The 14,681-nt window shown below is 36.4% G+C and overlaps 1 protein-coding gene and 1 long non-coding RNA gene across 13 annotated transcripts in view; one reads left to right on the plus strand and one right to left on the minus strand.

The window, feature by feature from the left end:
- The window catches only part of fgd4a (FYVE, RhoGEF and PH domain containing 4a), a 102,903-nt gene extending 91,486 nt beyond the window's left edge, over window positions 1–11,417 (plus strand). For 6 of the 12 annotated variants that reach the window (XM_087292069.1, XM_087292067.1, XM_087292068.1 and 3 more), the window contains 10 exons: window positions 1,383–1,521; window positions 1,599–1,657; window positions 1,847–1,993; window positions 2,097–2,269; window positions 4,548–4,578; window positions 4,672–4,752; window positions 6,887–7,021; window positions 7,109–7,255; window positions 9,908–10,048; window positions 10,140–11,417. In XM_087292069.1, coding sequence (XP_087148195.1) covers window positions 1,383–1,521; window positions 1,599–1,657; window positions 1,847–1,993; window positions 2,097–2,269; window positions 4,548–4,578; window positions 4,672–4,752; window positions 6,887–7,021; window positions 7,109–7,255; window positions 9,908–10,048; window positions 10,140–10,391 — 1,305 coding nt within the window. In that variant the 3' untranslated portion in view covers window positions 10,392–11,417. 12 annotated transcript variants of the gene reach the window in all.
- LOC147832765 (uncharacterized) lies at window positions 9,721–11,898 on the minus strand. Its single transcript, XR_015514781.1, has 2 exons — window positions 11,501–11,898; window positions 9,721–10,350 (listed from the first exon to the last, which is right to left on the minus strand). It is a non-coding gene; the product is annotated as an uncharacterized LOC147832765 (long non-coding RNA).
- Between the last annotated feature and the right edge of the window lie 2,783 nt (window positions 11,899–14,681).

Here is a 14,681-nt window from a genome sequence, read left to right on the forward strand (position 1 = left end):
GCGTCCATCTTAATAGATTAAAGCAGTGGTTCTCAAACTTTTTTCATCAAGTACCACCTCAGAATAAAATTATCTCTCCAAGTACCACCAAAATGAGCAGTATTGAAATACAGTAGCGTAGTAGGGCCAGTAAAGCAGCTACAACTCTGCACAGTTAAAAAAACGTGGCAGATTACCTTAGAAATAGAGGCTATATGTCATATATGTCATTTTATACATCATTTTTGATAAATTTTGAAATGTGTGTAGCATGTATATGACATATTTCATTCCTCCGCGTACCACTAGAAGGAAGCCTGCGTACCACTAGTGGTACACGTACCACAGTTTGAGAACCACTGGATTAGAGCTTTCATACTGGACGCAGAAGCAGAGTATCAGCGCGAGGCGTTAGCTTTACTGAAGCTGATTGATAGTAAAAGTAGCAATTTTACCCAATTAATTCATCAATAATATCCACTTGTTTTTTTATAGTCAATCAAATGAACTTAAACGATTAAAAACAGCTATAAATATGTATTTGGGCCTGAACTACAAAACAAAATTTAAACAGTTTTATTATTAGTTTAGCTTAAATTGCACACTAGTTTGATCATGTATAAATATCAGTATTACTATATTGTATAAATATTATTATATCTATTGGCCTACATCATCCTGACAATCAAAAACAAAATTACATGGTACCACAGGCGATTGTCTTCTGGCCGAGTGCACCTGAAAAGACATAAATGGCACTCAGAGCGTGAGAAGCATACAGTTTTTTAGGATCTATATAATTTATAAAATGAAGAATTGCAGGTTAAGGAAACAGCATAGGAGGAAGTTGCCGCAGGGCTTGGTACAGATGAAAGTAAAAAAAAAAAAAGTGTATTATGGATAGATAGGTAACTAGATAGAATAGACTGAGATAGAATAATCTGTGCAGCAGCTGCCGATAAGCTGCACGCTGCAGACGCAGTCGGTGTGAAAGGCAAACACCTGCGCGCTGCTTCTTCTCTTCATACGCGCTGCGCACGCTGTGCTTGCACTTGCGGTGTGAAACAGGTGGGTCCAAACAGACCTTGAATATAAAAATCATATACAGATTTCGAATGTTTAGATTGATCAGTTTTAGTTTTGGGTGTTTTTTTTTTTGTAGGGTTGAATTTAATTTAATTCAATTCACCCTTATTTCTATAGCACTTTTACAATGTAGATTGTGTCAAAGCAGCTTCACATAGAAGATTATAGTAAAATAAACAGTGTCAGTTCAGTTTTTAGAGTTTAAGTTCAGTTCTGTGTGGTTTAATATTCAATACTGAGGGTCCAAACACTGAAAAGCATTGACCGAAACATTCTTAAGTGCATGTAGAGTGACGTGTGTGTGTTTTTGTGTTCAGAGTCAGGAAGTGTGTGGCAATCTGACGCTGCAGCACCACATGTTGGAGCCGGTTCAGAGAGTGCCACGATACGAGATGCTGCTTAAAGACTATCTGAAGAAACTCCCTCCAGAGCACATGGACCGGCGGGACGCTGAAAGTGAGTTCAGTGAGCAGCGTCCTATAAACAGACTTTAAACAAGACCTCTTCTAAATAAGAAACTTGTGTGTTTTCAGAGTCATTAGAGATTATTGGCATGGCCGCCACTCATTCCAACACTGCCATTCGGAAAACAGTGAGTGATTCCTTTTTTTTCTTAATGCTGTACAGCTAATACTACAGATTGTGTCTCATTATGTCCTTGTTTTACACATAAAGTATTTACTGGTATTTATTTAAGTTACTACATTAAAATCTTTGACATGCACTTAGAAAATAGTTATAATTTATTGATAGAAAACTTTCCTCCGGTAACTTCTCTCAGGAAAACCTGAAGAAGCTGCTGGAGATTTATGAGATGCTGGGAGAAGAGGAGGACATTGTAAACCCCTCGAATGAGTTAATAAAGGAGGGTCACATTCTGAAACTGGCAGCCAGAAACACTTCAGCCATGGACAGATATCTCTTCCTGGTAACCATTGCCTGTTCTGATGATTATTTCAGTACTTTGAATATATAGCTTTAAATAAACAGTCTGTTTATCATCCTGAATCTCCATTCATTTATTCCTACAGTTCAACAACATGCTGCTGTACTGCGTTCCCAAGTTCAGCCTTGTGGGACAGAAGTTCACTGTGCGCACACGTATCGGCATTGAAGGCATGAATGTGAAAGAGACCTTCAATGAGGACTATCCTCACACCTTTCAGGTTTCTGGAAAAGAACGAACACTGGAGCTGCAGGCCAGGTATAGACTGTCTTATCTTTGCTTGATATCTTTGGCCACACATGACGAATGCTTTACAAATCATAGTTTGCACTTCTTTTTTTGGGGAACCTCTAGTCAATATGTCCTGGAACCAAGCATTTTAAATCAGATAAATAGTTAGAACAGAGTAAAATATACATTTGACTTTGCGCTTTATTTTTATCCATCAGGAAAATAACGCTATATTTTAATATGACATTGTCACGCTCAAAACTCCTTATTGATTGTTTTCTCTACAGTACAGTAATAATCAATAATGCATCTTTAATATTGCTTCAAAAATGCTTATTTTTATTTTTGTGGGCTTGTGAAGACAAAATGTCACTTTATTGTACTCATTTTTTAAAAACATTCTTCACTAGCCGGGATCCCATCCTAACGTGAATTGTGTCTTTCAAAGTTTAAAAAAAATCCATATTATTCTGTCCTAAATGTGCATTATGTGCATTTTCATCAAGTTGTTAGAGTGGCCAACTGTGGGATTGGTAACTTAGTAACCAACAGTAAACAATTGAAGCATAATGAAAACAATGTTCGCTACATTACTTTATTTGTCAAATGCATTTCCATCGCCTATTATTCGGATTAACCATTTTGGGTCCATTTTGGGTCCTCAAGTGAGCCAAAAAAAACTTCTTTTTTTTTTGGAAATTAAAGGATTTTTATTCAAATTTTGGCGTTTCCATTATTCGTTTTGCATGTAATACTTCAAAGTGCACATTAAAGGTCATGTGAAGTGCTTTGAAATGTTAATTTTTGTTTAATGAGTGACATAATTTGAACTGAAACATGAAGACAGGGTGGGACATGGATTAGCTCCTCCCTCTTTTTTAAATAAAAAAAAAATTGCCACTAGTATGTTTTATTGTCACAGCCCTGCTGAAAAATAAACAGCTTAAACCAGCATAGGTTGGCTGGTTTTAGCTGGTTGACCAGTCTGGTATTAGAGGGGTTTTGGCCATTTCCAGGCTGGTTTGAGCAATTTCCAGCCTTGACCAGCTAAAACTTGGCCAGCCTGGTTTAAGTCAGACATAGCTGGTCAAGCGGATTTTAAGCTGGTCATTTTCCAGCCTGAGCAGCTAAGACCAGCCTGGAAATGGCCAAAACCCCTCTAAAACCAGGCTGGTCGACCAGCTAAAACCAGCCAACCAGCTTAGACTGCTGGTTTACCAGCCTGATTGAACTTTACAGAAAATATATAGAATTCAACAGATAGACACCATTTTAGCTTTTATTTGGGTTCCAGCACGTTAAATTTTAGGGAATGAACAAGCAGATGAATGTGTGAAGGAGGCCAATAAAAAATCAGATATTGACATGTTTTTAAGACCTAGTAAAAATGAAATGAAGACTATAATTCGACAATATGTGAGGGAGAGATGGCAAAAGAAACGGGAAGAAGAGAGAACAGGAAGACGGTATTACATGATCCAGAGAATGGTGGGGAAAAACAGAACAGTAGGGAGAAATAGATGTGAGGAAACTGTTATATCGAGGTTAAGGTTTGGAAACACTGCTCTGAATAGTGGGCTGTTTAAAATAGGGAGACATCCAAGTGGAAACTATAATCATTGTAATGAAGAGGAAACAATAGAGCATATTGTAAAGAAATGTCCATTATAGGAGGGAACGAAATGACATAATAATGGAGATTGAATAAAATAATGTAAATCTAAATTGTAATAGCAGTTTAAGGAGTGGAGTAAGAGATAAAAAGTTAAAGGTGCTACTAATGTTTCTTAGAGAGACTGGGTTATATAATAAAATCTAAATAAAAAAGAACAATTTTCACTTTTCTCTTTTGATTTACACTCCTAACCAGTAGGTGGCAGAAATGCACCTCAAAGTTGTATGCCAACCGCCAATTAAAAAAAAAAAAACTATTAAGATGAAGAAGAAAACTGCTGGTTTATGCAGTTTTTTTAGCAGGGAGCCCTGCCAATTATGTCAGATACTAGAGAGCATTTGATTGGTCCGAAGATTTGATGAGATACTGAAGTATGAGGAGATGTCAAAACAAGTAGATTGTTTAAGGCAGAAGTTACTAACTTTGGATGTTTAAATCTCTTTATTGCAAATTGTGTCACTGTTTTGGAGCATCGATATCCTTAAGACTAACATACTGAAAATACTGATATTGTTTACACTATAATGGAAGTTACTCCCATTGTTCATGCAAAGCATCATGGGGCAAAGATGAAATATAAACACATTGCAAAGTACTGCTTGTTTTAATGGTGTTGTTGTTTCATTACAGCTCTAAACTTGATAAAGAAAGCTGGATAAAGGTAAGATTAGGGTGATTATAATGATAATGGTTTACCTGAATGTGCGTTAATACTGATAGTCCAATTTTAAAACTGATCTCCTGTGTGTTTCAGGCATTCACTGAAACAATAGACATCTCCCTCCAGAAGAATGAGACCTTTAAATCAGCAATTAAGGATACCGAGGAAGCTTCGGTCAGTATGCCTTATTAGAGTTATAATATTCAGCTGGACAACACGACTGAAGGATAATAAGAGAATATTTATATATTTAATATGCATTATACAGAAAGGATTTGTCATGCATTGACCTGTTGTGTATTCAAATATTTAAGTATTTAAATAATTGAATCATTCAGTTATTTCAGTCATTACTTAAATTGTTTTTTAATTATCAATTCACTTACAGTTATTTAGTTAGGTTAATTATTATTTTATTATGAATAAATAAAATATTCAAATGCAATTTAATTTAATATGCTATTAATTTAATATATTAGATGTCTGTTATTTAAATATATGAAATGTATGACTATAAAATGTATTTAAATCATATAAGTTTAAATCAATAATTCGTTATTTTTAAACAATACAAAAATCCAAAAAAATTAAAATGATTCAGATTTGTAGATGGCTTTTGATGATTGAAAGTAATAATTAACTAAATAATATTAATTTATTTTAAAGTTATTAAATCAACTGGGTTTTCTCATTCACATACTTAAGTGTCAGCTCACACAGTGCATCTGGAAAGTATTCATAGGGCTTCTTCTTTTTCCACATTTTTTTAATGTTACAGCCTTATTTCAAAATGGATTAAATTCATTGATTTCCCCAACATTCTACACACAATAACCCATAATGACAATGTGAAAAAAGATTTTTTTTAATTGTTGCAAATTTATTAAAAATAAAAAACCCTAAAAATCACATGTACATAAATATTCACAGCCTTTGCCGTAAAGCTCTAAATTGAGCTCAGGTACATTTTATTTCCACTGATCATTCTTGAGATGTTTCACCAGCTTGATTGGAGTTCACCTTTAGTAAATCCAGTTGATTGGAAATTATTTGAAAATGCATTCACCTGTCCATATAAGGTCCCAGGGTTGACAGTGCATGTCAAAGCACAAAGGAATTGTCTGTAGACCTCCGAGACAGGATCGTCTCGAGGCACAAGGCTGGGGAAGGTTACAGAAACATTTCTGCTGCTCTGAAGTTCCCATGACCACAGTGGCCTCCATCATCCGTAAGTGGAAGATGTTTAAAACCACCAGGACTCTTCCTAGAGCTGGCCAGCCATCTAAGCTGAGTGATCAGGCGGGAAAGACCTTAGTCAGGGACGTGATTAATAACCCGATGGTCACTCTGTTTGAGCTCCAGTGTTCTGTGGAGAGAGGAGAACCTTACAGAAGGACAACCATCTGTGCAGCAATCCATCAATCAGGCGTGTATGTTAGGATGACCAGACAGAAGCCTCTCCCTGCCTGGAATTTGTCAAAAGGCATCTCATGAGACTAAAATCGATCTCTATGGAGTGAATGCCAGGCGTTATGATTGGAGAAATCCAGGCACCGCTCATCACCAGGCTATTACCATCCCTACAGTAAAGCATGGTGGCGGCAGCATCATGCTGTGGGGATGTTTTTAGCAGCAGGAACTGGAAGACTAGTCAGGATAGAGGGAAAGATGAATGCAGCAGTGTACAGAGACATCCTGAATGAAAACTCTTGAGGTCAGACTGGGGACACGGGGTTCATCTTCCAGAAGGACAATGACCCAAAGCACACCTCCAAAATATCAATGGAGTGGCTTTATAACAACTCAGTGAATGTCCTTGAGTGGCCCAGCCAGAGCCCAGACCTAAATCCTATTGAACATCTCTAGAGAGATCTGAAAATGGCTGTACACTGTCGCTTCCCATCCAACTTGATAGAGTTTGAGAAGTATTGCAAAGAGGAATGGGCAAAAATTCCTAGACAGGTGTGCCAAGCTTGTTTATGCCAAAGGTGCATCAACAAAGTATTGAGCAAAGGCTGTGAATACATATGTACATGTGATTTTTCAGCTTTTTTTTTCATAAATTTGCAACTATTTCAAAAAATTTTTCACATTGTCATTGTGGGGTATTGTGTGTCGAATTTTGAGTAAATAAAGGAATTTAATACATTAATACATTACATCAATAAGGATATAACAAAAAACAACTTTTTTTTACTTTCCGGATGCACTGTATATAGTTTTTGTAAAGGATAAAGTGTATTCTGTATTTTTATTTATTTTACTTTTTTAATTCTCACACATTTATCCTGTCTATATTTCATTGTAGGATCTTAATATATCAGAGCTGGGTAAAAGAGCCCCTCGCTGGATCCGAGACAATGAAGTGACCATGTGCATGAAGTGCAAAGAAGGGTTTAACGCCATCACACGCAGGCGGCATCACTGTCGGGCCTGTGGATACGTAAGCACAAACAAACCAGAAAAATATTCAAAAAACATACTGAAGTTTTACAGTTCTGAAGTGTGCTGAAAGATCCATCTCCTTCAGGTGGTTTGCTGGAAGTGCTCCGACTACAAAGCTACTCTGGAATATGATGGAAACAAGATTAGCAAGGTGTGCAAACACTGTTACTTCATCCTGACAGGCCGTACAGACAGTGATGACAGAGAAGGCAAGAAGAAGGGAATCCTGGAGGTGAGTTCAGCACAACACAACCTGCGTAATGGTGAAACTTTACTGATTCAGAAAAAAAGAGCTCATATAACCTTTATATATACTGTATATATGCACAGTTACGGAGGAAAACACGACGTGCACAAACTGTTGTGGTGGATTCTACTGCGGTAAGATCAGTCGGTAACACTTTATAATATGCAGCTGTAAGCAAAATATATTTTGTAATGCTCTGCAGATCAGCAGTTGATATATATTTGTGGGTGTGTATAAGAATATAGCAATTAACTGACTAATTTACATGAACTGATGATCTGTTTAGCATTGAGTAGTGTTATTATTTAAAATGAGGCTTATTATAAAGTGTTGCCACTGGTTCTTTGGTGTTTTAACGTTCTGGTATGTTGATGTTTTGGAAGAGGGATTGATGCTGATTATTTAAAATATTTGTAAAGCTTTTTTGTGAAGTAATGGCTTGCTCCCTTTTCTAAACTGTCACATCATGAGAACAAACTTAACTTGATACTGAAAAACTACCCCTTTTCTGTTGGCTTTTTAAAAATTGTTTTACTTACTTTTTGTGTATATCATTAAAGCTCGTGTCAGATTCATATTTCACCTCAAAATTACAATAAAATACTAAATATACTCACCAGCCGCTTTATTAGGTACACCTGTCCAACTGCAAACATTTCTAATCAGCCAATCACATGGCAGTAACTCGTAGCATTTAGGCATGTAGACATGGTCAGGATAAACTGCTGCAGTTCAAACCGAACATCAGAATGGGGAAGAAAGGGGATTCAAGTGACTTTGAACATGGCTTGATTGTTGGTGGCAGACAGGCTGGTCTAACTATTTCAGAAATTGGTGAACTACTGGGATTTTCATGCACAACCATTTTTAGGGTTTACAGAGAATGGTCAGAAAAAGAGAAAATATCCAGTAAGCGGCAGTTCTGTGGGCGCAAATGCCTTGTTGATGCCAGAGGTCAGAGGAGAATGGCCAGACTGGTTTGAGCTGATAGAAAGGAACCAGTAACTCAAATAACCACTCGTCACAACAGAGGTATGCAGAAGAGCATCTCTGTACACACAACATGTCCAACCTTGAGGGGGATGGGCTACAGCAGCAGAAGACCACACCGAGTGCCACTCCTGTCAGCTAAGAGCAGGAAACTGAGGCTATAATTCACACAGGCTCCCCAAAATTGGACAATAGAAGACTGAAAAAAACATTGCCTGGTCTGATGAGTCTCAATTTCTGCTGCGACATTGGGATGGTAGGGTCAGAATTTGCCCTCATCAACATGAGAGCATGGATCCATCCTGCCTTGTATCAACAGTTCAGGCTGGTGGTGGCTGTGTCATGGTGTGGGGAATGTTTTCGTGGCACTTTTGGCCCATTAGTACCAATTGAGCATCTTGTCAACAAAACAGCCTACCTGTGTACTATTTGCTAACAATGTCCATCCCTTTACAGTGTACCTTCTGATGGCTACTTTCAGCAAGATAACGCACCATGTCATAAAGCAAGAATCATCTCAGACTGGTTTCTTGAACATGACAATGAGTTTACTGTACTCAAATGGCCTCCACAGTCACCAGATCTATTAGAACACCTTTGGGATGTGGTAAAACGAGACATTCGCACCATGGATGTGCAGCTGACAAATCTGCAGCAACTGTGTGATGCTATCATGTCGATATGGACCAAAATCCTAAGGAATATTTCTAGTACCTTGTTCAGTCTATGCCAAAAGGGGGTCCAAGCCGGTACTAGTTAGGTGTACCTAATAACAATGGCCAGTGAGGGATACTGCTAAAAAAAACAGTGTAACTACAAGTATTCACTTTATTTATTTATTTATTTTGAGCAATATATATATATATATATATATATATATATATATATATATATATATATATATATATATATATACACACACACACACACACACACACACACACACACACACACACAAATCTTTTGATGTTGAAGTGAAATGTTAACATCTGATTCTCTATCATTTTTAATAGATGCTTTACTGAAGACTTTTAATTTATAAATAAATACTAAAATGTTATATTAATTACAGAAGCTTACTAAAAAGAAATGTAACATTTAGTAATTATTATAATTTTAAATTTTTTGTGCTGACATTATTGACCCCCTCTTCAGTTTTTTATTTATTTTTTTATCTGGATTGATATATTGTTGTTGCATACAGTTGCATACACAAATATGAAACTATTTATGTGACCACTTTAATTTCTCAGTAATTTCTCTTTAAGTAATTCTTTATTAAATTTTTTTTAAGTGCACAAACTTCTACATTTTTCCCCAGAAAATGACAAATGGTCAAAATGATGTTTTCATTTGTTGTGATTAAAAAGCAGTCATTACACCAACTACTGAATTTGTAACTAAATATATAAAGAAGTTCTGTCCTAAACATTGGTATTTTTAATATAAACACATCTGAAAACATTGCATCTTTTTATTTTATGCAACAAAAAGGCTCTGAATAACATCAATTCGGTTGTATATTGTAAAGAAATTTCACCAGTAGTTTACAAAATTAATCAAAAAGCTAATTTTCAAGTGGTCTCTTAATATTTTCATAGTCATACAGCCAGTATTTTTGTCTGACTGAGTGTCTGTCTCTGCCAGATTGAAGCGGCTCAGTTCTGCGGCAGCAGCATCATGTGTGGCTTCCTGCAGTACTGTGAAAGGAACAAGCCGTGGCAGAAAGTCTGGTGTGTCATTCCTGAGAAAGAAGCTCTAGTTCTCTACTTGTACGGAGCACCTCAGGTCAGTGTGCTTTCATCACACACCGAACATTGCATTTCTGTTCCCGTACAGCACTTCCCTTTACTAAAACAAACATTCACTGTCCTCGCAGGATGTCAAGGCCCAGTCCACCATTCCACTGCTAGGCTACCATGTGGAGGACAATCCGAAAGCCACTGACCCTCCTGCCAGCTTCAGACTCTCACAGTCCAAATCCATCCACAGCTTCGCCGCAGAGAGCGAGGAACTGAAACAGCGCTGGCTCAAAGTCATCCGTATGGCGGTGACAGGAGAAGTTCCAGAGTCGCCTGAAGAAAACAGTTCTGCGGAAATCACAGAAGAGTTAAACTCAAACGGCAACTGAACAAAGACGACAAACTCTCATTGGAGATTTATCTACTGGTGGTGCTGTCTATGTAAAGTGTTGCTCTGCTGCTGCCCTCTGCTGGTCAGCCTGAGATTTGGTCCAGGTCTCCTAAAAAGCTCCATTTGGATTATTTTGAACACTTCCAAGATGCCAGCTTGACCAGATTTGAAGTTCACAAAGGATTACATAGAGGAAATAGCATCATGCTTCAGCTGATAGCACACTGATTTAAAGCCTAATGTAAATAGTGTACAATTCAGAACATTTAGATGTTGTGTATATAGTGTGTGGAGGCTGATATAGGATTTGTTTATTCTGGATGTGAGTGTTTTTTAATAACTTAAATGGCTTAAAATTGCAGAACACTCATTAAGGACATCATTATTTTGACAATGTGTTGTCATTTTATAGGGTTGCAGCGGTTTGATGGTTCGTCATGGTGTGGTGTAAACAGTTTTATTATATTATCTTAAAACAAGTTGCACTGAAGCTCACCGTGCAATGCAAATATTCAGGCAAGAACATGTGAGATGGAAAGCTTCATCTTTTAAAATGCTAATATTTATGCAAGGTCACTTGTAGTATCAGTGCTTTTTATTTCATGAGCGAAAATAAAATGCTCGTCGTATATCTAGTTTAAAATAGAGTTTTAGTTATATTTTGCAAGGCATAACTGTAACAACAACCCAGTGAATAGAGTGAGAAGACAAGTTAAAAAGTGCAAAAACAGTTTGAAGGTACAAAGCTGCTCATTACATGTGCAATTAATTATGGGCTGTGTGCATTTATGTGTGTGTGCTGTTCTGGATGATTACTTTTTTGTCATTGAGTTGTATGCAAACCCAAGTATGTGAAAAGAATGAGTAGGCCACAGTATACTGGTTTTAGACTTATAGCTGTCTTCTGATTTCAAAGGTTAGTTTTTCCCTTTTCATTACATACACAGAACTGACTTTTTATTTACAGTAAAACCAAACTATGCTTTAAGCTTATTCAATCACAATTATCTTCTTGTTAAACAAATAGCAAAAATCTAAGAATGGCGTTTGACTTTTCTCAATCAGTTATAGCAAAATGCTTTTTAAAATCATAAATGTCAAACTCACATCGTCTTGCGACTCCTAGTAACACTCCCGGGTTTTTATATTAGTATTTCAATAGGTGTCGAATTAAGCGATCTGGAGATCAAGTAGCGAATTCATTCAATGTGAGGACGCATAATCTGACTTTACTCGACAGAACTCCGACGAGCTTTGACGCGGAGCGCGGGAAAGTCTCTCATTTTTTTCTCAGCGCAAAATAAACGACTAACCATCAAAAGGTATGTTACACGATTAAAACTATCAACCAAAAAGTATTAGCTTATATTTTATCGCGTAATCTGTTGTATACATGGAGAGAGGTCAGTGAAACAACGTATGGAGAACTTGTAAATCCGGCAACATTTACCTCAGGAAATAAACATACGTTAACGCTATACAAGTTTGGTCAAAGTCCGTTTTTTGTATCCTATAGCTTTTGGTTAGGTTTTACTATAACGTTAAACAAAAACAAAACGGTTCCTTTTTGTTAAACCATGTTTTTTTCTACATTCTTCTTTCGATATATTAAAACATTACGCACGCACAATAACATACAGCTGTTCTTGAATTTGCATCTTGAAATTCATTTTTTTACACCTCTGGTTGAGTTATAATATAAATAACCCAATAAAGGTTAAAAATAACCCAACAAAGCAACCCAGTATTTTAGCTCAACAACTGGGTTAAATAAATAAATTTTTATAGGGTGTACTGAGTCTGTTATTTACCCTGTTGTACACCAGTTAGCATCGGTGTTAGTAAGTAAACTGTGTAAAAATATGAGAGTGGGGCAGTAACTCTTCTTTGTTTTGACCACATAATAAACAAATTAATGGGGTTAGACTAACATTTTTTTACCAACAACACACAAGTCTCTCCTACAAATGAGCACTGATATGACCGCCGGATTTTTTTGTGCAGTATTGCCAAAAGTGCCAGGAGTAAAAAAATGTTACTATTTTCCCCACCTGCGGAGCAAGTTGTAACAGACAGGGCTAGTTGTAACACACGTGCCTAATTTCCCCCAATTAATTTCAATTCAGTTTACTTTAAATAGTTGCTGTTTCCTCAGTACTTAACACAATTATGTTTTATAGCACTGCGTGTTTATTTATATATCTGTTGGATAAACACACTTGGATTTATTTGCATTATTATACAATGCATTCATTTGCAATATTAGCAATAAAAAAAGAAAATTCATTTTAAAAATGTTTTCTATTAAAATTGTTTAATATAAAAAGATCTCAACATTACACTCAAAGTTCAACAATTATTTTGTTAGTTTAATTGGTGTCCAGCAGTGTGTGGCTTATTTGTAACACCCTGTTACAACTAACTCGACGGTGGTGGTTTTTTCCCCTTAAAACTGGCTAGCAGTCACAGTTTGTTTTTTTTTTTTTCATCTTTTAAGATGGTTCCATAATTTAGCCTAGAAGATGGTAATCACAACAATATAAGACTTTCCGTACATACTTTCACAGATATATATATATATATATATATATATATAGACTAAAATAAAATAAAAAAAACTTTGTTGCAAAAATTTTTTCTCCTCTGTTTCTCATCCAAATTTCGCAGAACTTTTACAATAGTTGGCAGGAAGACAGACGTCTGCCGACACTGGTGAAAACCACAGAAGCATGCCCGGGTTAACCCTGAGCAAATACCTTAAAACTTCATGTTACATATTAACTTTATGCCCAGTGCTCTATTAGTTATAGTTACACACACAAACTTTAACATGGTTATTAGCAGGCCAGTACACGTTTACTATAATAAAACCCTGGTTCATTTTGTAGAGGGTTCAAAGCTTGACAGTAAATTAGGGAAAAAAAAAAAAACATCTTAAGAGAAGTTTTAATTGTAATGCAGAATTTGGGGCATCTGAATTCAACGGTTTGTATTTGACAAAAGGCGAGAGGATTTATATGTGGAGGGTAACTGAAATCTATGAGCAAAATATGGAATTGAATTATGTAATACCATACCATGACACTTTCATCTGCACCGCTGCAGCCCTCCTACTGTTAAATCCAGGATCAACAAGGACACTGGTCCAGATTCAGAACCGTGTCCATCACAGGAGCATTAAGTTTCTATGTGGGTGTTTGCAGTGCCTCAGTACATATCCATCTTATGAAACATTCGCAAGTCTGCTGTACTTCCGATCAGCTTCTGAAGAGCCGCTGCACAAAAGACAATGTGATAATATTTGACTCCTCATAAGCTGTTTCTCCTTTTGTTTTGACAAAATTCGAACAAAAATGTCGACTTTGTCGCGAGACCTCTTTCCATCAATTCTGAGAGATGGATATTGTGTGATTGATCAAATTCTCCTCTGTAATCGATTCAGTATTGACGTGAAATAACTGGTTGTGAGTGAATCAGATCAGTGTAATAATGATGATCCTTTTGTTCGTAGACAGTCAGCTGACCAATGGCAAGTGTTTGTTGTGTATGTAAATGATCCATTTTTCTGTGGGCAGCACAATCAGACTCTGCAGGGAGATGGAGATCTGTACATGTTCTTTAAATACTGTAATTATTATAAGTTTATTATTTAAAAAAATAATTTATAGAAGATATGCATGACATTTACATAGCACAAATTTACATTCTCAGCCTAGTTTGGACCATTTATACATTAATTTGTATTCAAGAAATAAGCATGTTGGTTTTGTTTCATACTTAAATATGCAGTCTCTCGCCTTGCTCTGCAGAATGAGCTGCGAAGTCTTAGTATGAATTAATATAAATTAATTTGTCATCAATGTTGTGAGAAACAGGCCTTTGTTTCCCTCGATGCCCTTTCATAGGATGAGTTTTATTTAAAAAGAAGACCCTGTGATGTTAGTGTTAAACGTGATTTAAATACTTGACTTTGAAACATATCACAGCAAAGAACTGTAGTCATATTTCATTCCTCCATCTTTTGAGAACGGGATGTGCCTACGACATTAACGCACACATTTTTATGGCCAAATTGGAAAGACGAGACAGAGTTTCTGTTTTCTAATGTGGTTCTTTGTAACAATCCGTACCATGCAATCAATCTGAATGTATTCTGTGCTGGCCTTTTCATTCCCAGAATCTCTTTCGCATTAAAGCTACATCAGCTCAGAGCCGAGACAGACCCTGTTTTATATGTACAACTGAAACTGAAGATTACGCACTTTACTGTCTTCTCTAAAGTGTAACT

This window comes from Danio rerio, chromosome 18, assembly GCF_052040795.2.
Source record: "Danio rerio strain M-AB ecotype USA chromosome 18, GRCz13ab, whole genome shotgun sequence".
Lineage (NCBI taxonomy): Eukaryota > Metazoa > Chordata > Actinopteri > Cypriniformes > Danionidae > Danio > Danio rerio.